General features: G+C 43.2%; 1 protein-coding gene across 1 annotated transcript in view; it reads left to right on the forward strand.

Annotated features, from left to right (window-relative positions):
• Positions 1–24,529, forward strand: part of BCL2L14 (BCL2 like 14) — a 33,962-nt gene that overhangs the window by 8,333 nt on the left and 1,100 nt on the right. Inside the window, exons 2-5 of the mRNA XM_049882510.1 lie at positions 5,670–6,097; positions 9,067–9,255; positions 11,323–11,393; positions 21,943–22,212. Coding sequence (XP_049738467.1) covers positions 5,670–6,097; positions 9,067–9,255; positions 11,323–11,393; positions 21,943–22,212 — 958 coding nt within the window. The remainder of the gene's footprint in view (positions 1–5,669; positions 6,098–9,066; positions 9,256–11,322; positions 11,394–21,942; positions 22,213–24,529) is intronic.

Below are 24,529 nucleotides of genomic sequence, written 5' to 3' on the forward strand. Positions count from 1 at the left end.
TCCAAGCTGCACTGAAGTCATCAGTAAAAAACAAGGCTCCAGGAATTGGCAGAGTACCAATTGAGGTATTTCAACAAAAGGATGCAGCACTGGAGGTACTTACTCGTCTATGCCAAGAAATTTGGAAGACAGCTACCTGGCTAACAAAGTAGAAGAGATCCATATCTGTGCCCATTCCAAAGAAAGGTGATCTAACAGAATGTGGAAATAATTGAACAATATCATTAATATCACACACAAATAAAATTTTGCTGAAGATCATTCAAAAGTGATTGCAACAGTATATTGACAGGGAGCTGCCAGAAATTCAAGCCAGATTCAGAAGAGGACATGGAACAGAGATACCATTGCTGATGTCAGATGGACCATGGCTGAAAGCAGAGAACACCAGAAGGATGGTTACTTGTGTTTTATTGACTATGCAAAGGAATTCAACTGTGTGGATCATAACAAATTATGGATGACATTATGAAGAATGGAAATTCCAGAACACTTAATTGTGCTTATGAGTAACCTGTACATAGACCAAGCAACTGTCATTCGAAAAGAACAAAGAGATACTGCATGTTTAAAATCAGGAAAGGTGTATGTCAGGGTTGTGTCCTTTCACCATACTTATTTGGTCTGCATGCTGAACAAATAATCTGAGAAGTTGGATTGTATAAAGAAGAACGTGGCATCAGGATTAGAGGAAGACTTGTTAACAACCTGCGTTATGCAGATGACACAGCCTTGCTTGCTTAAAGTGAAGAGGACTTGAAGCTCTTGCTGATGAAGATCAAAGACCACAGCCTGCAGTATGGATTATACCTCAACATAAAGAAAACAAAAATCCCCACAACTGGACCAATAAGCAACATCATGATGAATGGAGAAAATATTGAAACTGTCAAGGGTTTCATTTTACTTGGCTCAATAATCAATGCCCACGGAAGCAGCAGTCAAGAAATCAAAGGATGTATTGCGTTGGGCAGATCTGCTGCAAAAGACCTGTTTAAAGTGTTAAAAAGCAAAGATGCATCACACTTTGAAATGTGGCGTCTGGGGTCTTAAATGCTAACAAGCAGCCATCTAAGATGCATCAATTGGTCTCAACCCACCTGGATCAAAGGAGAATGAAGAACAGCAAGGCCACACGATACCTAAGAGCCCAAGAGACAGAAAGGGCCACATGAACTAGAGACTTACATCATCCTGAGACCAGAAGAACTAGATGGTGCCCGGCCACAACCGATGACTGCCCTGGCAGGGAGCACAACAGAGAACCCCTGAGGGAGCAGGAGATCAGTGGGATGCAGACCCCAAATTCTCACAAAAAGACCAGACTTAATGGTCTGACTGAGACTAGAGGAATCCCGGCGGTCATTGGTCCCCAAACCTTCTGTTGGCCCAGGACAGGAACCATTCCCGAAGACAACTCATCAGACATGAAAGGGACTGGACAGTGGGTAGGAGAGAGATGCTGATGAAGAGTGAGCTATTTATATCAGGTGGACACTTGAGACTGTGTTGGCATCTCCTGTCCGGAGGGGGGATGGGAGGATAGAGAGAGTTGGAAGCTGGCAAAATTGTCACGAAAGGAGAGACTGGAAGGGCTGACTCATTAGGGGGAGAGCAAGTGGGAGTACGGAGTAAGGTGTATATAAACTTATATGTGACAGTCTGACTTGATTTGTAAACGTTCGCTTGAAGCTCAATAAAAGTTAAAAAAAAAAAAAAAAAAAGCAAAGATGTCACTTTGAGGACTAAGGTATGCCTGACCCAACCCATGGTATTTTCAATCACCTCATATGCATGTGAAAGCTAGACAGTGAATAAGGAACACCAAAGAAGAATTGGTGCCTTTAATTTATGGTATTGGCGAAGAATGTTGAATATACCATGGACTGCCAGAAGAACAAACAAATCTGTCTTGGAAGAAGTACCCATACTTTGGACGTGTTATCAGGAGAGACCAGTCCCTGGAGAATGACAAAGTAAAGTAAAGGGTTGCAAAAAAGAGGAAGACCCTCAATGAGATGGATTGTTGCAGTGGCTGTAACAATGGGCTCAAACATAGCAACAATTGTGAGGATGGCACAGGACTGGGAAGTGTTTCGTTCATTCGTTCTCACATTGGGCCACTGTGAGTCCCAGTCCGAACTGACTCCAGGGCACCTAACAACAACAACAACAATAATCTTTAGGGTCAGACCCTTCCTCTCGCCAACAACTGCACGCACACACAATTATAAAGCCCTCATACTGCATTAAAAGGTTAAAAAAAAAAAAAAACTTAATGACAGTTTCTTTCGAAGCATAGTATTGTGGATTGTGGATTCAGGGAAGAAGTCAGACTCTTGTCCAAGGACATAGTCCCTTCAGGACCAGAGTGCACTTCCTGGCTAGTGTTCTGAGTTGCCCAATTTAAAAGAAAGCCTTGAATTAAAAGCATCACAAATCCTCCCCTGAGAAATTACAGCTCTGGTCTTGCCTCTGGGTTCACTGGTGCACATAGTTCTGACCGCATTCCTCGCTGTAGCCTCACCCTCTGGGGCCTTCTCTTGTTTGTCTCAGGTTTCTCAGTCTTGACCCTTTGGTCTATTTTACTTGCTCACACATACTCCAACCAAAACCCACTCCCACTGAGTCGATTCCAACTCATAGTGACCCTATAGGACAGAGTAGAATTGCTCCATAGGGTTTCCTAGGCTGTCAATCTTTTCTGGAAGCAGACTGCCCCATTTTTCTCCCATGGAGCCACTGGTGGGTTTGAGCCCATGACCTTTCAGTTAGCAGCTGAGTGCTTTAACCACTGCCCTACCAGGACTCCTTTCACGTACCTCAGATCTCAGTATTTTTCAATAACATCTCCCTACAGCCCCTCCCTTCCTCATTCCCATCAGGACTCACCTAGTCGGGCCATTGCTTTCTGGGAGCCTGGCCAAGAAGCAGATCCTCAGACCTCAGACGAACAGCTCCTTTATCAGCCAGCGTGAACCTCTCACAAATAAAGGAGGGGGAAAAGGAGGCATCCACAGGCCTGCAGGGGAGATATTTCAACACCCGCCTCCACCTCCTTCGAATGGTAGAACCAGAGGGAAAAGTCAGAGAATATCCTGAGGCTAACAACGTGGAAACTGGAGGCCAAAGGAATTAAGTGACTTGCCCAAGGACATTTCAAATTAGAAGCTGAGTCAACTCTGACCATCAGCTTCCAGGCGCCCAGTCTAATCTGTCTATACCACTCACGGCCACACTGCTTCAAACCCTGAATGACATTGTTGTGTTGTTCTGTGCCATCAAGTAGGTTTTGACTCATGGCAACCCTATAGGACAGAGTAGATCTGCACAAGGTTTCCTAGGCTGTAATCTTTATGGGGGAAACCCTTTTGGTGTAGTGATTAAGTGCTATGGCTGCCAACCAAAAGGTTGGCAGTTTGAATCCACCAGGTGCTCCTTGGAAAATCTATGGTGCAGTTCTACTCTGTCCTATAGGGTCGCTGAGTCGGAATCAACTCAACAGCAACAGGTATAATGTTTATGGGAACAGATCATCAGGTCTTTCTCCCGCTGAGTGGCTGGTGGGTTTGGGTCACCTACCTTTCGTTAGCAGCTGAGTGCTTAAACACTGCACTGCCAAGGCTCCTTTGTATACTGTTACTATCACATTTATTTATTAATCAGTCCTCATATGAGACGGTACAGTGGAAAGAAAAGGAAGGGTATGGTAGTTGATACCACTAATATCACTACAGCTTATTTATTTATAATTTAAAATAGAACCATTAACTTAAATGAAATGATTAAGAGCTGCATCAAGGACAGAACAAGAGGACCTGGGAGGATAGCTGTACTAGAAAAAAATAATAGCAAACATTATGGAGGGCCTCCTACGGGCCAGGTTCTGTGCTGGGACTTGTCATGTGTCATCTTGAATCCTCTCAATATTTCCCCAAGATGAGCATCATTTTCAGTTTACCTTGTGAGGAAGCTGAAGTTCTGAGAAGTGAATTAACCTGTCCAAGGTCACAAAACTAGTCAGTGGCAGGGCCAGGATATGCACTCAGGACTATTAGACTGTGAAGCCCAAGCTCTTTTCCAGTATATCCACTGCCTATGATGTTTTAGTCCAAAGAACCTTGGTAGATCTGTATTTGTTGGCATCTGAAACAAAAAAGAAAATAGAGTCCTTAATATGAGACATAAGAAAGCAAAGTACATCATTAGGAAAAACAAATTATTTCCTACCAGGAAACCAGGAGTTATTTCATGAGAGCTTAAACAACGGAAATTGGACAAAATCAGTTTATTATATCTACCCAGTTATTGTATAGCAATAAAGACGAAACCATTCCACCACCCATCATTTTAGCACTTATATTGATCTTTCTAAAACATGCTCGTGATCACATCACTCTCCCACTCGGAAGCCTTCAAAAGTTTTCCATTGCCTCCGGTACTTTTCAAATTTGCTAAAAAAAAAAAAATAGCAGACTGCTTTTTTGAAAATAAAATCTTACATGGAACGCCAAATATGGCAAGAAATACAAGCAAACCTCCACAAACTAAAGCAGATGCTGGAGAAAGAAGGAAGAGACAGGGAAGGGGAGGTTCAGGGAGCTCAGGCATCTCGCCTCCTGAGCTGGTCCCCCTGCTTTGCCCACCTCCCTCTCCCAACCTCTCCCTTCAAAACCTAGGGCTCCTTTCGAAATGTACTGACCAACATAAGGAAATGTGACGCTGTTAGCCTGATACTCGAAGGCCACCATGATCTGGCCCCAAGTTTCACTGTACTTATTTCCCCTTCAATAGTGAGTCCCAGCAATCCATAAACCCCAGGCTTCTGCTATACCAGTCCGCTCCCTACTTTTCACACCATCCTAAACTCGCCCATAGCCTACTCTCTGTCCATCCTGTTCTTAGCCCCCCAAATCCAGCTCTCTAAATCCTTTCCAGGAGTCTCTGGGTGTTGCAAACTGTCAAGGTCCTTGGCGGCTCATCAAAATGTTAGAGTCCATCCAGAGGTGCCTCAGAGTGAAGTCCCGATGATCTACTTCTGAGAAATCAGCTACTGAAAACCCTAAGGAGGACAGTTCTAACAGGACACACATGGGGTCGCCCTGAGTCAGAATCGACACAAGGGCAGCTGGAAAAACACAGATAAACCCTTTTTATCCTTCAAAAGGAAACCCTGGTGGCGTAGTGGTTAAGTGCTATGGCTGTTAACCAAAGGGTTGGCAGTTTGAATCCACCAGGCGCTCCTTGGAAACTCTATGGGGCAGTTCTACTCTGTCCTATAGGGTCGCTATGAGTCGGAATCTACTCGACAGCACTGGGTTTGGTGTTTTTTTTGGGGTATCCTTCAAGAAGCCGCAGGCACCCCTCCATCGGGAGCTCAGCTATCCCTCCTCCATGTCCCCACGCCTGTCTGCATCTCTGTTACAGCTCTTAGCTCACTCTTTGTGTTTGACATTACCTATGCACGTATCTCTCTTCCTGTCTCTGTAAGACTATGAACATTTAAAAAACACCTTGGCTTTTCTATTTCTTATTAACCCCTGCTGCCCAGCATAAACAGGATGGGTTCTCCATCTACGTTTATTGAATTTTCACCCCAGTCTCTCCTAACATCCAAAGAGCAACTTGCCCACAAGTAGAAGGACACAGTGTGAACTTTGTTTTCACAGGTCCACCATGTACACCACCCGTGAATGTGACCTGGAAGAAATCCCCCTGGATGATGATGACTCAAGCAGCATAGAATTCCAAATCCTGGCCTTTTATGCCAAACACCACGTCTTCAAGAGCACCCCTGCTGTCTTCTCACCAAAGCTGCTGCGAATAAGAAGTTTGTCCCAGAAGGGCCTGGAATGTTTGTCAGCAAATGACCCACTGACACTGGGGCTGAGGGCCTGCAGAAGTTCCCGATCCAGTGAGAAGCCCATTCCTAAGAAAAAGCCTTCTTGGAGAACAATCTTTGGAGGAGGAGAGAAGGAAGATTCTACGGAGATCCATGCTCATGGAAGTCAAACACCACTAGAATATCAGGGCGCTTTTCACAATCAGCAATGGGCTAGATCCCTGTCTAATGTGGAAAGGTGCAGAGAGGCAGAAGGTAGGCTTTTGGAAATTCTATCACTCGCTTAAGTCTCTCCCTTCTTTATGCACAGTAGTTGATCTCCCATCTGGTAACATGGGAGATCAGCTAATGTGTGGCCATAGGCAGGGCATTCATTGTGTCTTAGCTTTCCCATTTATTAATTTTCAGTAATAGTTGCTCTACTTTTCTGAAGATTGAGCAGAAAGGAAGATGATGGCAGTGAAGGGTAATGGAACAGATTTTCCAGCTGTAACCTTGCTACCCAAATTTCTAATCCTCTGGGGAAAACAATGTAAAGGAAAGAGACAGGTTCAGACTTACGCTCTTTTTGAGGTAAGTCAGCTCACCTCTGGCCCTCTGCATTTCTGTCTGAATGTTGGGGGTATTCCCATCCTCCCTATCTCTTAGGGTTGATGGAAAGATCAGATAAACATATACAAAAATACTTTTAAAACCCAATTTAAAAAAAAAACAAAAACTGAGAAGTATTTGGACAAAACCTTCCCTTACAAAATAAATTGAACTTTGTAAAAAATCAAACATTTCCCAAAGGGCTTTATCAGTGAGACTTGTTCTTTGCCCACAAATTGTGGCATAAACATCCTCACCTTCAACAATGCCCTATGCCTGATGCACAGATTTTAAAAGAAAGTTTCCCCTCCTGCTGGATTTGTTCAACCTGGGTAACTTGTCAATAATTAGTCAACAGGTGGCAGTAATGCTTCAATTTAAAAATGCTGCGATGGTTCTGACTTGGAGAATCAAAACACACTTGGACAACTTTAGATCATTCGCTATGATCAAGGAAACTTGCATTTCCTGTTAGGGAATTATAGAACAGGAGTTAGGGACTATCTGGGGAATCTTATTGCACAGATAATGTAAGGAAATGAGAATCCCGCAGAAGGGACTTGTTGAAAGAAACCTTGTCCCACACTGACCCCCAAAATAGAGTCCAGAGGATGGGTATCCTTTCTGTTCTTTCCCTGCCCCCAACCAGTTTTCATTTTCCTATCAGATGGCACCAACTCTGACAAGAAGGGAATCTTTTCTTTTTTAAAATTTTTAAAAATTAAAATATTCAAGATAGAAATCTTAGCCATAGCAGTTCATCCGGACCAAAATGTGGTTGCTTGTAGTTTTTCCTGCAAATACTTCATCTCCATCCCTTGCTCCATGCCCACAGCCTCATAGGAATCGATAACCATACACACAAGTTAGTCAGATGGGGTCATCCTGTGACTGCCACCACTGGTATTGTGGTTGCCCTGCGACATGGTGAGGTGGTGGTGAGGCGGGACAGCCTTGAGGGCCTTCCTCTGCCTATTTTGTGTGCAAGATGGTTGCAGCATGACTTGGATGGGAGAGCCACACTCTGATCTCTCTAGCCAGGCTGCACAAGGCTGCAGTGGTAGCAGAGGTAAGCTTTCCTTTCCTGTCCCCTGCAGACACTGCAAGGGAAGCTTCCAGTTGGCTTTGGTAATCAGTCTTTGGCCATTTCCTTGCCAGGGGCCAGGGGCAGCCAGTGTTCAAGATGAAGTTGGTTGGGCTGCAATAAAGTGATTTAAAAGTGGAAAGTACATCTGGTTTGTTTGTTAAAATAGGAGGGAAAGGCACTGCTCCTTCTTTCTCTTATTCACTCCCTCTCTGTTTTTCAACCCTGTAGACTGAGCATGAAAAATACTACTTTTTAAGCCTCACGTCCACCTAAAGAAGACTTTATGGAAGAGCATTATCTCTCATGGCCTTTCCGTGAATACCCAGAGGGGTGGAGGGAGGACACTAGGCTCATGCTGTGGAGGGAGGGACCCAGGGAGAGAGGATCAGACAGGGCCTTGGCAGCTCAATAGCAGGCTGGGCCTGTGTTTCATGTGACACTATCCCTCCTAGAACCTGGATCTTGGCCTCTCTCATCTATCATGATTTACAAAGCCTTTGAGTTCCCCTGGCACCCCAACCTTCCAGCCCAAATCTCCCTCCATTATTGTTTTTGTCTAGTGAATTAAATTGTGTTATTCTTTAAATGGAGCCCTGGTGGCACAGCAGTTAAAAGTTCGGCTGCTAAGCAAAAGATTGCCAGTTCGAATCCACCAGCTACTCCTCAGAAACCCTATAGGACAATTCTACTCTGACCTATTGGGTCACTATAAGTCAGAACTGACTCAATGGCAACAGGTTTTTTTTAATTCTTTAAACATTGTGTGATACCAACCCAATTACTCTATATGGCATCAACGGCAGAGCTTGCAAAATCTTCTAAAAGTTAAGAACTTAGAGGCAATCAATAATAACCTAATTGCTGTTATGTTCCCAAATGCTTTGTCTTGTAATGATGTGTGTGCAAATACACGACCTTGCTCTTTTCCTGGATTATAAATTCTTGAAGGCCATGGGTCCCACTTCATGCACCCTTGTTTACCCAGTATTAGTTGAATATGAGTATCATCTGAGTGAGGGGAGTTGGATGTTTACTTAATAGGGGACTGGGGTGATGAACATGGGCTGAGAGCAGGGAAATCGCTCTTTCCTCACTGACCAACCCTCAAAGGCTTGTCAAACTACTGAATGCCCTCCTATGCACACAGGGGCCAGCTCTCTGAGGTATAAAAGATGTTCAAAAACAAGAATAAAAATAAAAGCATAATGAGCATTCCCTCAACCAAAGAACTAAGAACTCCCTTTTGTGTTTCTTCCCTTGCAAAAGGGAAAGGGGACCCTAATTTTGCAAGACTTCAAAAAGAGGGTGCAGAAGGGCAATTGTTTCAAGGTGACAATCATTCCTCTGTGTGCTCCTCCCCCATCCCAGACTCTGCCAGGCAACTGCCAGTCCTGTCTGAAGAATGACACCCCCAGCCCCCACTCTTGGACAATTTCCTCTCATTCTGGGCCGGCCTTTTCATTCAGAGCAACTGTGCATACCAATGAGCAAGACAGAGAAGTTCTTCTGGAAAGGGCCTCTCAGCACCATTTTTATCTTGTTTCAGCTGTGAATCCCAAAGTTGTTTCCATCGCCAACCGAGTTGCCGAAATTGTCCACTCCTGGCCACTGCCGGAAGAGAGCCACACCCAGGGAGGAAGCTCCAAGCACACAAGTACCCCCAGGGTGGTACTACAGGGTGGCATCTCTTTCCAGGCCCAGGGCCCTCAGCCTAGAGGCGCAAGTCCTGAGAAAGGTAAACTTTCCTTTTTAATGTTTGTGTTGAGTGTTTATGAGGCAGAGACATACGAGCATTTCTGTATTCATTCAGCTCATGGCTCTGCTACTGGGGAATCTCTGCTGACCTGGACTAAGGACATGACAACAGCATGCTGGGGTCACTAAGCTCCAATTTTGAGATGCCAGCTTGAGCCAAAAAAAGGAGCCTGCACCAGCATTTTGAACCAACACACCAACCTCACTACTAAGTCAAAAGAGTAGTCGTCTGCTGAGGGATAGGAAAAAACAAAAAGCCTGCGTTCAACCTTGTCCACAGGGGGAAATGCAGTATTAGATCTGATCCTGTTATCAATGGCCGTGGTCCACTTTGCCCATGGGAGTGCACTGGGTGTTACTGGAGCATCAACCCAGGGATTTATAATATTGCATTGAGCTCCTGTGAAAAAGCAAGAAGTTGTCAGACACCAGGTCTTGTGCAGAACACGAAGCAGAACGGGGAAGTAATGGCCAGACTGGGTCAGCTGTTACTAAAACTGTAGCACTAGCTAGGACTATGGATCCCATGAGGCCGTGGGAACTCTGGGCTATGAAAGGAGAGTTGAAGGAGAAAGACAGGACTGCCTCAGTCTTGCCCCCTCACTAATGTTCTGCAGTGTGGGGGCTTGGAGAGCCCAGAGCCTTGATTGTGGCTGGCTCTTCAAACTCCAGCAGAAGTTGTGGGGCAGAGATGGCTCCTGGGTTTGCAGTACCCCAGAACACAAGGCAAAAGTTCTCCCTCTGAAGGCACTGGTGTCCCTCACAAACTGCCATAAGGGCTTAAAGAGTGAAAATTGTGAGGAGCTGCAGAAGAGGACCTCACTGAATCGGCTAAAAAAATAAAAAAAGGGTCCCAACTCTATTTGCTATCTCAAGTGTGTCTGGGAGCAATACCCCTAAAACACACTGAAGCTGAGGCTTTTACTCCATGTGCATGAGAAATGGAGGCAGCTGTTAGAGCCACTTTCTCAGAGAGAGGCAACATAAGATAAACACGACAGATGAGCTAAGGAGATGTGAGTTCTATCTTTTCTCAGCAACTTGTGATTCAGTCTTCCCTCTTAGCTCTGACTTTGCCCTTGACTAGATCCTCTTGGAACTTGCTAGATGAATTTACTGGCCTCTCTTCCCTCTTATCTGGGCTAAACTCTATGATTTCAGAGATTATGCCATAAGCAAGAAATGCTGTTCTCTCAGTAATTGGCTTTCTTCTGGATTCTTTTCTATAGCAAGGACCACTTTCATCATGTTTTGTTGTTAGCAAGTTTTGAGACAAGAAAAATACTACTCTCCCTCTTCCGTTCCAACGTACACAGCACACATCAACTGTAGCCATCTTCTATCCATCTGCCATTTTGGCTTTTGGGGTGGGAAAGTTTATTAATTTTATTTATTTGTACACCACCTTGTTCTAAAAACATGGCATACAAAGAAGTATGAATTTTAATAAGATAAAATAAATTTGAAAGACAATGTAGAAATAAAAACAAGAATAGGAAAATAAGCTGGGTTTAGGAATGAGGCTGATTCTCAAAACACAGGCCAGAAAGACTGTACACCCTGTTAGATGTGGGCCATGAATTTGCCTGTATGCATTCTCGAAGCTAACACAAAGAGGAGCATGTGATTTCTGGTGTCTATTTTTTTTTTTTTTTATGAGGAAAAAAAGCACCAAGTGCTCAGGTAGCATCTAGAGATCAGAGGGAAATTTCTCCTAAATATCTTCATAGATCACATCATGTGTAGTGGAACTGATCTCTGTAACACCCTCCTCAGTGTAAATACAGAGATGAATTTCATGGTGAGAATTCGGAGACTGAGCAAAGAGCAGAAGAAGAGGAGAAAGAGGAGGGGACTATGGGAAAAGGTGTCTGATATGGTTTGTGCCTGATCAGAAGAGACGAAGTGAGAGATAATGTGGCAAGAATTAGAAAGCACCGTTCTTCCTCCAGCCTTAACCAGGCCACACGTGTTGCCACTGGAAAAATTTAAGTTTTTTTTTTTTTCCTCTCTCTTAAAAGAAATAACCAGAATTTTCCCCTGACAGATGGAGAAGACCAAATAATACACAAAATTGTTGAGTTGCTGAAATATTCAGGGGATCATTTGGAAAGAGAGGTATGAAGCTTCTTAAACTAATGTGATTTCTTTCTGTGCCCACCCACCGGTCCACAAGGATAGAGTTGTACTCCAGGTTGCAACCTTATTCCTTCTCAAAGTTCTGGTTTCCACTTAGTCCTAAATTTTATTTCCCTTGGAATCAAAATTCTTCATGCTGGCAGTATCTCAAAAATGAATCACTTTGGAAAACATAAGTAAATCTTCTGGGGCCTTCTTGGAATTTTTGGAAACTAAAAAAGTAACTTTGTTTTTGCAAGAAAAGACACCAGTACATTAAAAATTGCTGAGCAGCATTATTAGTCTAGTTCCCCATGTAAGTGATCCTCAGTGAAGTTCAGACTCCTGCATTTGCCCTGCAGCCTGGATATCTGTGTCCCACGGTTGCTCAAAGGCTGGTGTCTTTCTGAAATACTCTCCCCCTTTAGTTGCTGAAAAAGAGCCCTGGTGGTGAGTCATTGATGCCTGGCTCCTAACTGAAAGGTCGGAAGTTCGAACCCACCAGTGGCTGCACAGGAGAAAAATGTGGCAATCGGCTTCCGTAAAGATTTACAGCTTTGGAAATTGTGTGGGGGAGTTCTGCCCTACAGGGACACGATGAGTCAAAATCGACTCAAGGTCAACAGGTAAGGTGTAGCTGCTGAACTGTTCCCTGCTCACGGTCTGTCTTAGCAACTCAGCCAAGGAGGCAGGTTACTTGGAGAACTTTTGGATTTCCTGCCATTTAAAAGTTGAGGCCCATCATTGCAATCAGGAGCGGAATGGTGGTTGCTGTCAGGTAAAGAGCTGGAGAGGAGGCCCTCACTGTGACCAGAAGTGGTGCCGTGGTTGAGATCAGAACGCTCTCAGTCAGGCCACCCTGGCTGTCACCCATGGGCTACTGCGTAGTCTCTGTTGTGGTGGTGGTTGTTAGCTGCTGTGGCGTCAGCCTCCAACAATGTGGCGACCCCGTGCACATTGTACAAAATGCCACCCAGTCCGGCACCATCCCTGTGATCGGTGGCAGATTGGACCAGAGTGATTTATAGTTTTTCACTGGCTAATTTGCAGAAGGAGATTACCAGGCCTTTCTTCCTAGTCCATCTTGGTTTGGAAGTTCTGCTGAAACATGTTCAGGATCATAGCAACACACAAGCCTCCACTAACAGATGAGTGGTGGCTAAGCACCAGGTGCGCTGGCTGGAAGCCAAACCTAGCTGTCCCATACAGGAGGAAAGAATTCTACCACTGAACAACCATTGCCCCCCCAGGTCGTTTCTAGGGTCTGTCATTTGGGTGCTGGCCTGTGGACCCGTTTCCTTGTGTTTTCTAGGATCCACAGGGAGAAAGGCAGGCCCTGTGGGACTTCTGCGGGAGGGGAACAGCACTAACTGGCCAGTCATCCTACCGCAAGCGCAGCACGTTCAGTTGCTTCTCTCTATATATCTCTGTCGGACATGTGCCCCGACGGTGGTAACCAGGAGGGTGATGGCCATGGCAGATGGTGCAGAAGGAGAAACAGCTGAGAAAATCAGAGGCATTAGACTAAAAAAAAGAAAGGAGGGTATAAGATGTTTGGGGCCACAAGTGGGATTTGGAGAGGGGTGCAGAGGAAGTAGGAAATAGAACACGATACATGCTTTCAGAACAACACAGTGTTTCTCCTAAATTAGTATCAATCAGTAGTTCTAAAGCAACTCATTTCTCCTCAATGCAAAACTGAACTTTATAGCAGTGTCAAGGACCGCCTTGTGAAGGAATGAGCTCCCTGTCACTAGAAGAATTTCAAGTAAATGCCAATAACCAGTCAGCACTTGAGTATCTGAGCTAAGAGGGATCGATTAGATGTTCTTAAGGGTTCGAGAGATTATTTCCCATTTCACCCCACAAATCACCACTTTAAAAAACCTCACCCTACTGGTTACCCTCTCAAGTTATGGGGTGATAATTTACATTTTTATTTATATAGAAAATGTAGATGTTATTCCTTTTATGCATTTACCCAATGAACGTCCCTGGTAGGAACGCACCACAGGCCTGACCTGTGATGTGTGGTATGAGTCTCTCCACAGGATGGAAAGTAACCATGAGGAGAGGGTGCCTGGCCATGGCTGCAGCGTGACCTCAAAGCCCCTTGTCCCTGAGAGCACGCGCAGTCCCACAGCCTCATCCTGCATGCCCTGGGACTCCCAAGAGCCTTGTGCAACTGAGAGGAAAAGGAAAGGGGAACGCAAGCTGTGTGGAAAGTGTTTCTTTTCTGCCCAGGGGTCCAGCTGCCTGCTATGGTTTTGAGCTTACCTCTTTCAGTTGATTCTCTGAAAATGAGCAGGTGGCGTCCATTCTTGGTGTGGAGGCCATTGGTCATTCCTGTTTCAGATTTACAATTCAGATCGGACCCTTGTGTCTCATGGAAGTTGGGTGGTGAGCTTGGTTCAAATAAAAGACACTGAGCATCCACCAAAATCTCAATGCATCTGAGTCATCCTCTAGCTATCCCTTTTAGGGACAATATTTATTGAAAATCTGCTTAGCTTATTATTCCTCAAGGGCAGAGGATTTTGAAATAAACATTTAGTCCCTTGCTCCCTAAGAAATTCCTGTTTTCTCACTGCAACTATCATGTTAACAAACATTGCAAGGATGATTTTAAACAAGGGTAACATATATACCTTTACCCAAACCAAACCCATTATCGTCAAGTTGATTCTGACTCATAGTGACCCTGTAGGATAGAGTAGAACTGCCTCCTAGGGTTTCCAAGGCTGTAATCATCATGGAAGCAGACTGCCACATCTTTTTTCCCAATATACCTTTAATGACATAAAAAACCAAAAATGAGGTTCCAACTCATGGCAACCTCATGTATGTTAGAGTAGAACTGTGCTCCACAGGGTTTTCTTTTTTTAATTTTACCTTGTTGCTGTCATTGAGAATATATATAGCAAAACATATACAGATTCAACCATTTCTATGTACACAATTCAGTGACACTGATTATGTTCTTCAAGCTGTGAAACTATTCTCGCCCTCCTTTTCTGAGTTTTTCCTCCCCATTAACATAAACTCACTTCCCCCTAAGGTCCCTATCTAATCTTTTGAGTGACTGTTGTCACTTGGATCCCATCTAGATAGTTCTTAAAAGAGCATAATGCTCAAGACAGACATTTTTACCAGTTAAGCTAAACTATTGTTTGGTTTTAAGAAGATGTCAGGGGATATTTCTGGTATAAGCCTTAAAGATTACCTCAGGAGTTCATCCAGGCCCCATGACTCCAGAAAGTCTGGAGTTCATAAGATTCTGAAATTCTGTTCTACATTTTTCAGGATTCTTCTATAGAATCTTTGATCAAAATGTTTAGTGATGGCAGCTGGGCAATATCCAGTTCTTCTTGTCTCATGGCAAAGAAGCAGTTGTTCGTGGAAGCAATTAGCCACACATTCCTCCTATTCCTGGCTGTCCTTTTTTCTCCATTGCTCCAGGAAAATAGAGACCAATTGTTGTGCCTTGGATGGCTGATTGCAAGCTTTTAAGACCCCAGGCACTACACAACGAACTAGGAGGTAGAACAGAAGCACTAAACACGTTATTAGGCCAATTAACTGGGATGTCCTGTGAAACCATGACCCTAAACCTCCAAATCCATGAGGTATTTGGTTGTACATAAGCAGCCTCATGTGTCTGTCAGTTTGTTGTACTGTGGGGGCTTGAGTGTTGTTATAATGCTGGAAGCTATGCCACCAGTATTCAGATACCAGCAAGGTCACCCATGGAGGACAGGTTTCAGCTGAGCTTCCAGACTAAGACAGACTATGAAGAAGGACCCTGCAGTCTACTTCTGAAAAGTATTAGCCAGCAAAAACCTTATGAATAGCAGCGGAACATTGATATAGTGCTGAAAGATGAGCCCCCTAGGTTGGAAGGCACTCAAAAGATGACTGGGGAAGAGTTGCCTCCTCAAAGTAGAGTCGACCTTAATGACGTGGATGGAGTAAAGCTTTTGGGACCTTCATTTGCCGGTGTGGCACTACTAAAAATAAGTAGCAACAGCTGCAAACATCCATTAATAATGGGAACCTAGAATGCACAAAGTATGAATCTAGGAAAAGTAGGAATCGTTAAAAATGAAACGGAACGCATAAATATCGATATCCTAGGCATTAGTGAGCTGAAAGGGACTGATATTGGCCATTTTGAATTGGACAATCATGTAGTCTACTACGCTGGGAATGACAACTTGAAGAGGAATGGTGTTGTATTCATCGTCAAAAAGAACATATCAAGATCTATCCTGAAGTACAACGCTGTGAGTGATAGGAAAATATCCATACGCCTACAAGGAAGACCAGTAAATACGACTATTATTCAAATTTACGCGCCAACCACTAAGGCCAAAGTTGAAGAAACTGAAGATTTTTATCAGCTTCTGCAGTCTGAAATTGATCAAACATGCAATTGGGATGCATTGATAATTACTGGTGATTGGAATGTGAAAGTTGGAAACAAGAAGGATCAGTAGTTGGAAAATATGGCCTTGGTGATAGAAACACCAGAAATCAAATGATAGAATTTTGCAAAACCAATGAGTTCTTTATTGCAAATACCTTTTTCAACAACATAAATGACTACTATACACATAGACCCCACTAGATGAAACACACAGGAATCAAATCGACTACATCTGTGGAGAGAGATGACAGAAAAGTTCAATATCATCAGTCAGAACAAGGCCAGGAGCCGACTATGGAATAGACGATCAATTGCTCATATGTAAGTTCAGGCTGAAACTGAAGAAAATCAGAACAAGTCCATGAGAACCAAAATATGACCTTGAGTATATCCCGCCTGAATTTAAAGACCATCTGAAGAATAGATTTGACACGTTTAACACTAATGACTGAAGACCAGACAAGTTGTGTAATGACATCAAGGACATCATATATGAAGAAAGCAAGAGATCATTGAAAAGAAAGAAAAGACCAAGACGGATGTCAGAGGAGACTCAAACTTGCTCTCGAATGTCAAGCAGCTAAACCAAAAGGAAGAAATGATGAAGTAAAGGAACTGAACAGAAGATTTCAAAGGGCGGCTCAAGAAGACAAAGCAAAGTATTATAATGACATTTGCAAAGACCTGGAGATAGAAAACCAAAGGGAAGAAAACGCTTGGTGTTTCTCAAGCCGAAAGAACTGAAGAAAAAATTCAAGCCTCGAGTGGCAATGGTGAGGATTCTACGGGGAAAATATTAAACGATGCAAGAAGCATCAAAAGAAGATGGAAGGGATACACAGAGTCATTATACCAAAAAGGATTAGTTGACGTTCAACCACTTCAAGAGGTGGCATATGATCAGGAACCGGTGGTACTGAAGGAGGAAGCCCAAACTGCACTGAAGGCATATTGGTGAAAAACAAGGCTCCAGGAATTGATGGAATATCAATTGAGATGTTTCAACAAACGCATGCAGTACTGGAAGTGCTTACTTATCTATGCCAAGAAATATGGAAGACAGCTTCCTGGCTAACCGACTAGAAGAGATCCATATTTATGCCTATTCCCAAGAAAGGTGATCCAACCAAACGAGGAAATTATCAAACAATGTCAGTAATATCACATGCAAGCAAAATTTTGCTGAAGATCGTTCAAAAGTAGCTGCAGCGGTATATCGACAGGGAACTGCCAGAAATTCAGGCTGGTTTCAGCAGGGAATGTGCAACCGGGGATATCATTATATTATGTCAGATGGATCCTGGCTGAAAGCAGAGGATCCCAGAAAGATGTTTACCTGTGTTTTATCGACTATGCAAAGGCATTCGACTGTGTGGATCATAACGAATTATGGATAACATTGCAAAGAATGGGAATTCCGGAACACCTAATTGTGCTCATGAGGAATCTGTACATAGATCAAGAGGCAGTTGTTCAGATACAACAAGGGGATACTGATTGGTTTAAAGTCAGGAAAGGTGTGTGTCACAATTGTATCCTTTCACCATACCTATTCAATCCGTGGAAACCCTGGTGGCGTAGTGGTTAAGTGCTATGGCTGCTAACCAAAGGGCCAGCAGTTTGAATCCTCCAGCACTCCTTAGAAGCTCTATGGGGCAGTTCAACTCTGTCCTATAGGGTCACTATGAGTTGGAATCAACTCCGACGGCACTGGGTTTGGATTTTGGTTTGGATTCAATCCATATGCTGAGCTAATAATCTGAGAAGCTGGACTATATGAAGAAGAATGGGGCATCAGGATTGGAGGAAGACTGATTAACAACCTGCGTTATGCAGATGACATAACCTTGCTTGCTCAAAGTGAAGAGGACTTGAAGCACTTACTGATGAAGATCAAAGACTACAGCCTTCAGTATGGATTACACCTCAGCATAAAAAAAAAAAGAAAAGAAAACAAAAATCCTCACAACTGGACCAATAAACAACATCATGATAAACAGAGAAAAGATTGAAGTTGTCAAGGATTTCATTTTATTTGGATCCACAATCAACACCATGGAAGCAGCAGCCAAGAAATAAAAAGACGCATTGCATTGGGTAAATCTGCTGCAAAGGACCTCTTTAAAGCGTTGAAGAGCAAAGATGTCACCTTGAAGGCTAAGGTGCCTCTGACCCAAGCCATGGTATTTTCAATTGCATTATATGCATGTGAAAGCTGGGAAATAAATAAGCAAGACCAAATAATTGATGCCTTTGACTCGTGGTGTTGGCAAAGAATATTGAATATACCATGGACTGCCAAAAGAACGAACAGATCTGTCTTGGAAGAAGTATAACCAGAATGCTCCTTAGAAGCAAGGACAGCGAGACTGCATCTTACATACTTTGGACATGTTGTCAGCAGGGATCAGTCCCTGGAGAAGGACATCATGCTTGGTAAAGTACCGGGTCAGCGGAAAAGAGGAAGACCCTCGACAAGGTGGATTGACACAGTGGCTGCAACAATGGGACCAAGCATAACAACGATTGTAAGGATGGCGCAGGACCGGACAGTGTTTCATGCTGTTGTGCATAGGGTCGCTATTAGTTGGAACCAATTTGATGGCACCTAACAACGACAACAACAAGAAGCAGCCTCAGCAGCTACTCTTTTTTTTTTTTTTTTGATTGCTCTTGTTGTAAATATACCTATCACACAAGCTTTGCCAGCTCAACTTTTTATAGGTGTACAACTTATTAACAGCAATTACAATAATTGGCTGTGCAGCCCTACCCGTAATCGATGGGATTTTTACATCACTGTTAACAACCACCACCCCGTTTTACCCTTCCTCCCACCCCTAGTAACCACTAATAAACTTTGGTCTGTAGACATTTGCCTTTTCTTGTCTTTTCATATGAGCTAGGTCATACAATATCTGTCCTTTTGTGACTTCACTCAGCATAATGTCTTCAAGCGCCATCCATGTGGTAGCATGTATTGAGACTTCGTTTCTTCTACTGGCTGAGCAGTATTTCATTGTATGTATGTACTACATTTTGTTTTTCCATTCATTTGTTGATGGGCATTTAGGTTGATTCCACCTTTTGGCTGTTGTGAATATTGCTGCAATAAACACTGGTATACAAGTCACTGTTTGAGTCTCTGCTTTCAAGTCTTTTGGCTATATATACTTGGCTGGGTCATGCGGTAGTTCTTTTAGTTTTTTTTGAGAAATGCCGCAGTGTTTTCTACAAAGGCTGTACCACTTTGCATTCCACCAGCAATGGATAAGGGTTCCAATTTTCCTACAGTCTTGCCAACATTTGTTATTCTGTTTTGTTGTTGTTGTTTGTTTGCTTTTTAAGTATGGGAGTGAAACGGTATTTCACTGTTGTGATTTGCGCCTCTCTGATGGCTAATGGGAGCCCTGGTGGCACAGTGGTTAAGTGTTCAGCTGCTAACCAAAAGGTTGGCAGTTCCAATCTACCAGCCACTCTTTGGAAACCCTATGGGGAAGTTCTGCTCTGTCCTACAGGGTCGCTATGTGTCAGAATCGATTTGACGGCAATGGGTTTGGTTTTTTGGTTGGCTAGTGTTGGTGAGGAAACCCAGGTGGCGTAGTGGTTAAGTGCTATGGCCTCTAACCAAAGTGTCGGCAGTTTGAATCCGCCAGGCACTCCTCGGAAACTCTATGGGGCAGTTCTACTCTGTCCTATAGGGTCGCTATGAGCCGGAATTGACTCGACAACACTGGGTTTGGTTTTTTGGTTTTGGCAGTGATGGTGAGCATTTTTTCACATGCTTGGTGGCCATTCGAGTGTCCTTTGTTGAAATGTCTATTCAAGCCTTTTACCCATTTTATGGTTAGGTTGTATTTTTGTTGTTAAGTTGTCAAAGTTTTATATATATTTTTGTTATTAGATTCTTAACAAATATATGGTTTCTGAAGATATTCTCCCAGCCGGTAGCTTGTCTTTTCACTTTTTTTGTGAAGTCTTTTGATGAACAGAAGTTTTTAATTTTTATGAGGTCCTGTTTATTTATTTTATTTTTTGCTGGTTGTACTTTTGTTATTATATTAGATAATTCATTTTTAAAAGCTAGGCCCAACAAGCATTGCCCTTGCATTTTCTTTTAAGAATTTTATGGTTTTAGCTTTCACATTTAAGTCTTTAATCCACTTTAAATTTGTTTTTGTGAATGGTGTGAGGCATGAATCCTATTTTCATTTTTCTGTGTGTGGAAATCAAGTTTTCCCAACACTGTTTACTGAAGAGGCTGTTCTTTCCCCATCGAATGAACTTAGAGCCCTTGTCTAAAATCAGTTGATTGTAGAAGTGTGAATTTATTTCTGGACTTTTAATTCTATTTCATCTGTCTGTGTGTCTATTGTTATTTTAGTACCAAGCTGTTTTGATTACTATATATAGTATGTTTTAAAATCAGTGAGTCCCCCTACTTTGTTCTTGTCTTTCAACATTGCTTTAGCTATTTGGGGCCTCTTACCATTCCACAGAAAGTTGAGGATAGATCTTTTTCATTTTCTGTAGGGTTTTTGATGGCTGATTTTTTGGAAGTAGATCCCCAGGCCTTTCTTCCAGTGCCTCTGGGTGAACTCAAACCTCCAACCTTTTGATTAGCAGTTGAGTGTTTAACCATTTGCACCACTCAGGTACTCCTTAATTACATAAGCCATGATTTTTTCAAAAGAAACAGAGGCAGTGTTGATTTTTTAAAAGTTGTGGCAGTTCAAATGCATAAAGTAGGCAGCAGTTTCAAGAGAGAGATGGGAGGTAAGGCGATTGGGTAGAATAATGGGAAAGGGATCAAGGGATTGGGTTTTTCATGAAGTGAGCACATTCACTTCAGGGAGTCTTTCCCTGACCCCTTTGTGCTCCCACAACATTCTGAAAAAGTACTGACACTAACATGAGCACCTCCTTCATGTCTGGCACTATGCTAAGTATTTTACTCTATAGTCTAGGTTCTGTCAAGGAGCCCTGGTAGTGGAATGGTTAAGAGCTCAGCTACTGACTGAAAGGTCAGTGGTTTGAACCCAGCAGCTGCTCCAGAAGAAAATGACCTGGCAGTTTGCTTCCATAAAGATTACAGCCTTGGAAACCCTATGGGGCAGTCTACCCTGTCTGTCCTATAGGGTTGCTATGAGTTGGAATTGATTCAACTGCAGTGGGCTTGGTTTAGTTTTATAGGTTCTATCCTCCCAGTTTAGAGATGACAAAACTGAGGCCAAAAGGTTAAGTAGTTGCTCCAAGATTGCACAGCTAGTAAGAGGTGGGGCAGGGGTTTGAGCCAAGATGGTCTGACTTCCAGACTCTTGCCTTTGCCTATTACCCTCCCTCTAGCAAAGCACTTACCACTGTACTGCAATTGCCACTAAATCCCCCGAGTCAGAGCCTGAGTCTTAATCATCTTTATATCCCCTCTGCCTAACACAGTACCTGCCCATTGTAAGTGCTCAGCAAGTATTAGTTGAATGAATGGGCTGTGCAATTTTCTCACCTACATCCTCATGAAATGTAAACAAAGCACGTGTCTTACCAAAGTTCAGGTCACCAACAAAAAACACAAATCACACAGGCAGTGAAGTAACGCTTTCCTCATATAAAGAAGAGACAGAACAAGGTCAGCCTCAGTTTTCGGCACTGGTCTCCTCATGGCCAGTGCGGGACAAGTGGCCTGTGCATATCCCTCTTGTGCCACAGGCAAACATACAAGGAACAGATACAGAAGTGGGCTTGGCCAGGTACCATCTGGTGCCCGTGTATGAGCAAGAGGCAGAAAAAGTTACTGTGAACCCGGAACAGGGGGGAAAGTCTCCTCTGATAAGAAGAAGGAACTGGGAGTGAGAGAGAAACCCATTTCTGTCTCCTTATCAGAGAATGTTCTGGGCTCAAGACCTCTGCTTAGGTGGCTCAGATGGGAGACACAGAGGAAGACCATCTTTCCAACAGCAGATACATGCGCAGTCCAGTTATGTGCCTTTGGTACCATGGTTCAGACTAGAATACAGGGTGTTTCCACCTGGTGCTCTAGTGGCCCACTGTTGAGCTAGAAAGTGGCCTTCCATGTATGTTTCTAGGCCCAGCTGCTCTACTGAATGCTTGTCCTCTTGCACACAGATGAGGAAAGACAAGGCTTTGATGAGCATTTTCCAGGACTCCAGACTGCCCTACTCTCTCTTCAAGATCATCACAGACCAGTTTCTCAGGGGTGTGGACACAAGGGGAGAATCAGAGGTCAAAGCTAAGGGCTTTAAGGCTGCCCTTGCAATCGACGTTGCTGCCAAGCTCACCATCATCGACAACCACCCCATGAACAGGATGCTGGGCTTTGGAACCAAGTACTTGAAAGAGAACTTCTCACCCTGGGTCCAGCAGCACGGTGGATGGGTAAGTGTATCCTATTTAAAAATTAATCTTCCCAGAACTCAGAGGGAGATGGGATGGGAAAAAAATTTTTTTTAAGGGAACGCATCTATGTAACAGTTCTCATGGGGTTTGGACCTTGAGTGGCAAGAGATATATCCCATTGATGGGAACATATTTTTAGTGATTATCATCAACAAATATTTACTACTGAGCTCCCAAAGGGTACGTGGGGTATGTGTATGGGGCAGATGGGTTGGTTAGATATAACAGGAAATGAGAAGGTGCTGAGATATAAAATGTTTAGATAGATATAATTTCTGTTTGCACAGATTTTGCAGGCTACAGAATTCTGGCCATGAGACAAGGGGAGGCAGACAGTTTCTTCTTCATACTCTCAAATGCTGACAGGGTGTGTAGGGTAATCCTCATGTAGGAATTCAGGGTTCATGGCATTCTGTCATTGCTGCTTTGACCCAGTCATTTGACCAGGACAGTTTGATACAAACTAAAAAGGAAGCAGTTAAATTTTCACGTATTTTTAATTACTGGTATCAGAAACCCTGGTGGTGTAGTGGTTGAGAACTATGGCTGCTGATAAAGGTCAGCAGTTCGAATCCACCAGGTGCTCCTTGGAAACCATATGGGGCAGTTCTACTCTGTTCTATAGGGTCACTATGAGTCGGAATCGACTCAATGGCAACGGGTTTGATTTTTTTGGTTTATTGGGCAAAACAGACACCTTCACCCCTGCACCCCTGCCCTTTCTTTATTTCCATTCCTCGAGATCTCCTTAAAACTGCCATGTTCCAGTGGCTACATAAGGCCGACCTTGTCAAAATGTTCTACCCCAGAGCTTTAAACCGCAATAGGCCCAGGGCATTGTCTGTTCAAGCTGTTCCTAGGAGGACACGTCTTCGCCCCACATGACCCTTGCCTGACTCTTTCCACTGGGTTCATCCAGGGGTCAGCAGAAGTTTTGAGTGACCCTGGGGCCTCCAAATAGGCTTAGTCTCTTGTCTGCTAGAAGCAAAGTGCGGCTGACCTTGCCTGAGGGGCTAAGATGTCTACAGTGGTCTTCAGTGGCTGCTCATTGAGCTTACCTAGGCTTGTTTCTACTTTCCACTTTTGCACTGGACATCATAGAAATTAAGAGGCTGATCTGAACAATGCATACTCTTTTAAGTATTCTAAATTCAAGCTTCCTTAACTCATTCCAAGGAGAGGATAGATTTGTTGACGTTATTTCAGTTCTATCTATCCTTCCTTCAGGTAGAGGTCATACTTACACAAGTCTGAATCGTACATAGGATTTGTATGCCTGAAAAGGGCAAGATTTATGGTGTGTTATTTATATTCCAAGAAATCTGTTATAAAAATTGTGGCTCTAATTCTAGCAGTCAGATAAAAAGAGGGAAGAAATGAATACAAATGTTTTTATTTATTTTTCTTTTTATTTGGCTCCTAGAGAGAAAAGCAGTACCAATTAGAGAAAACAGATGGACTTCTTTGGTAAAAATAATGAAGGGAATTTTTTCAAAGGCTTTAGAATTTCATGACACAAGTTCTTTATCATCTGTAGCTGCAGTTCAAAATTTATTACTTTACTTTTCCAGTCATCATAAACCCTAATCTTAACACTTGGGCACAGTTAGGTTTAGTTTGGAGCACGTAACTGGAAATTTGGAGAAGGAGGAAAAAGAATCCAAAAGAAAGGGCTAATCTTTCCAAAGTGACAGAGAAAAGGTTTAAAAAATAAATAAAATAAAGGCTGTTGATAAAAGAACATTTATGAATAGATATGAGCTATGAAAATCTGAAGGAGATGTGGATTGGCAACTGTGTTCAGTCTCCTTGAATAGTGAAGAAAGTAGATACTGGATGGCAAGCCTCCGGGATTCTGATTGGGCCCAGGCATCTTGGTGGCCCTCTGGAGTGTCCTTTTAGTGGTGTGGAAGGAGGGAAAACCATTCCTGTGTACAAGGTTTCCAGGAGCTCAGGGTTCCTAATGGTCTCCGTATTACCTGTTTCATATGAGTGCATCTAATCTTCCCAACTAAACTGCAAATTTGTGAGGGCAGATCATATATTATATGCCTTTTTTTGATCTCCCATTAGGTCCCATTACTTTTATATACTTCAGAGATGTTCACCCACCACATGTAGAATAATGAATGAATGAATCAGATGGATGAATAGTTACTCCATCTACAAAACATGCTAACCAGGAGATTCTTTTTTTTCAAAATAGGATTTTAATTTATTCCTTGGCCCTTTTCCTCACCCTGGAGTACTGTTCCCACAGAGTTACCCTGCAGTCCTGCAACCTACAGCCCTGTGA

This window comes from Elephas maximus, chromosome 4, assembly GCF_024166365.1.
Source record: "Elephas maximus indicus isolate mEleMax1 chromosome 4, mEleMax1 primary haplotype, whole genome shotgun sequence".
In the NCBI taxonomy this organism is placed as follows: domain Eukaryota; kingdom Metazoa; phylum Chordata; class Mammalia; order Proboscidea; family Elephantidae; genus Elephas; species Elephas maximus.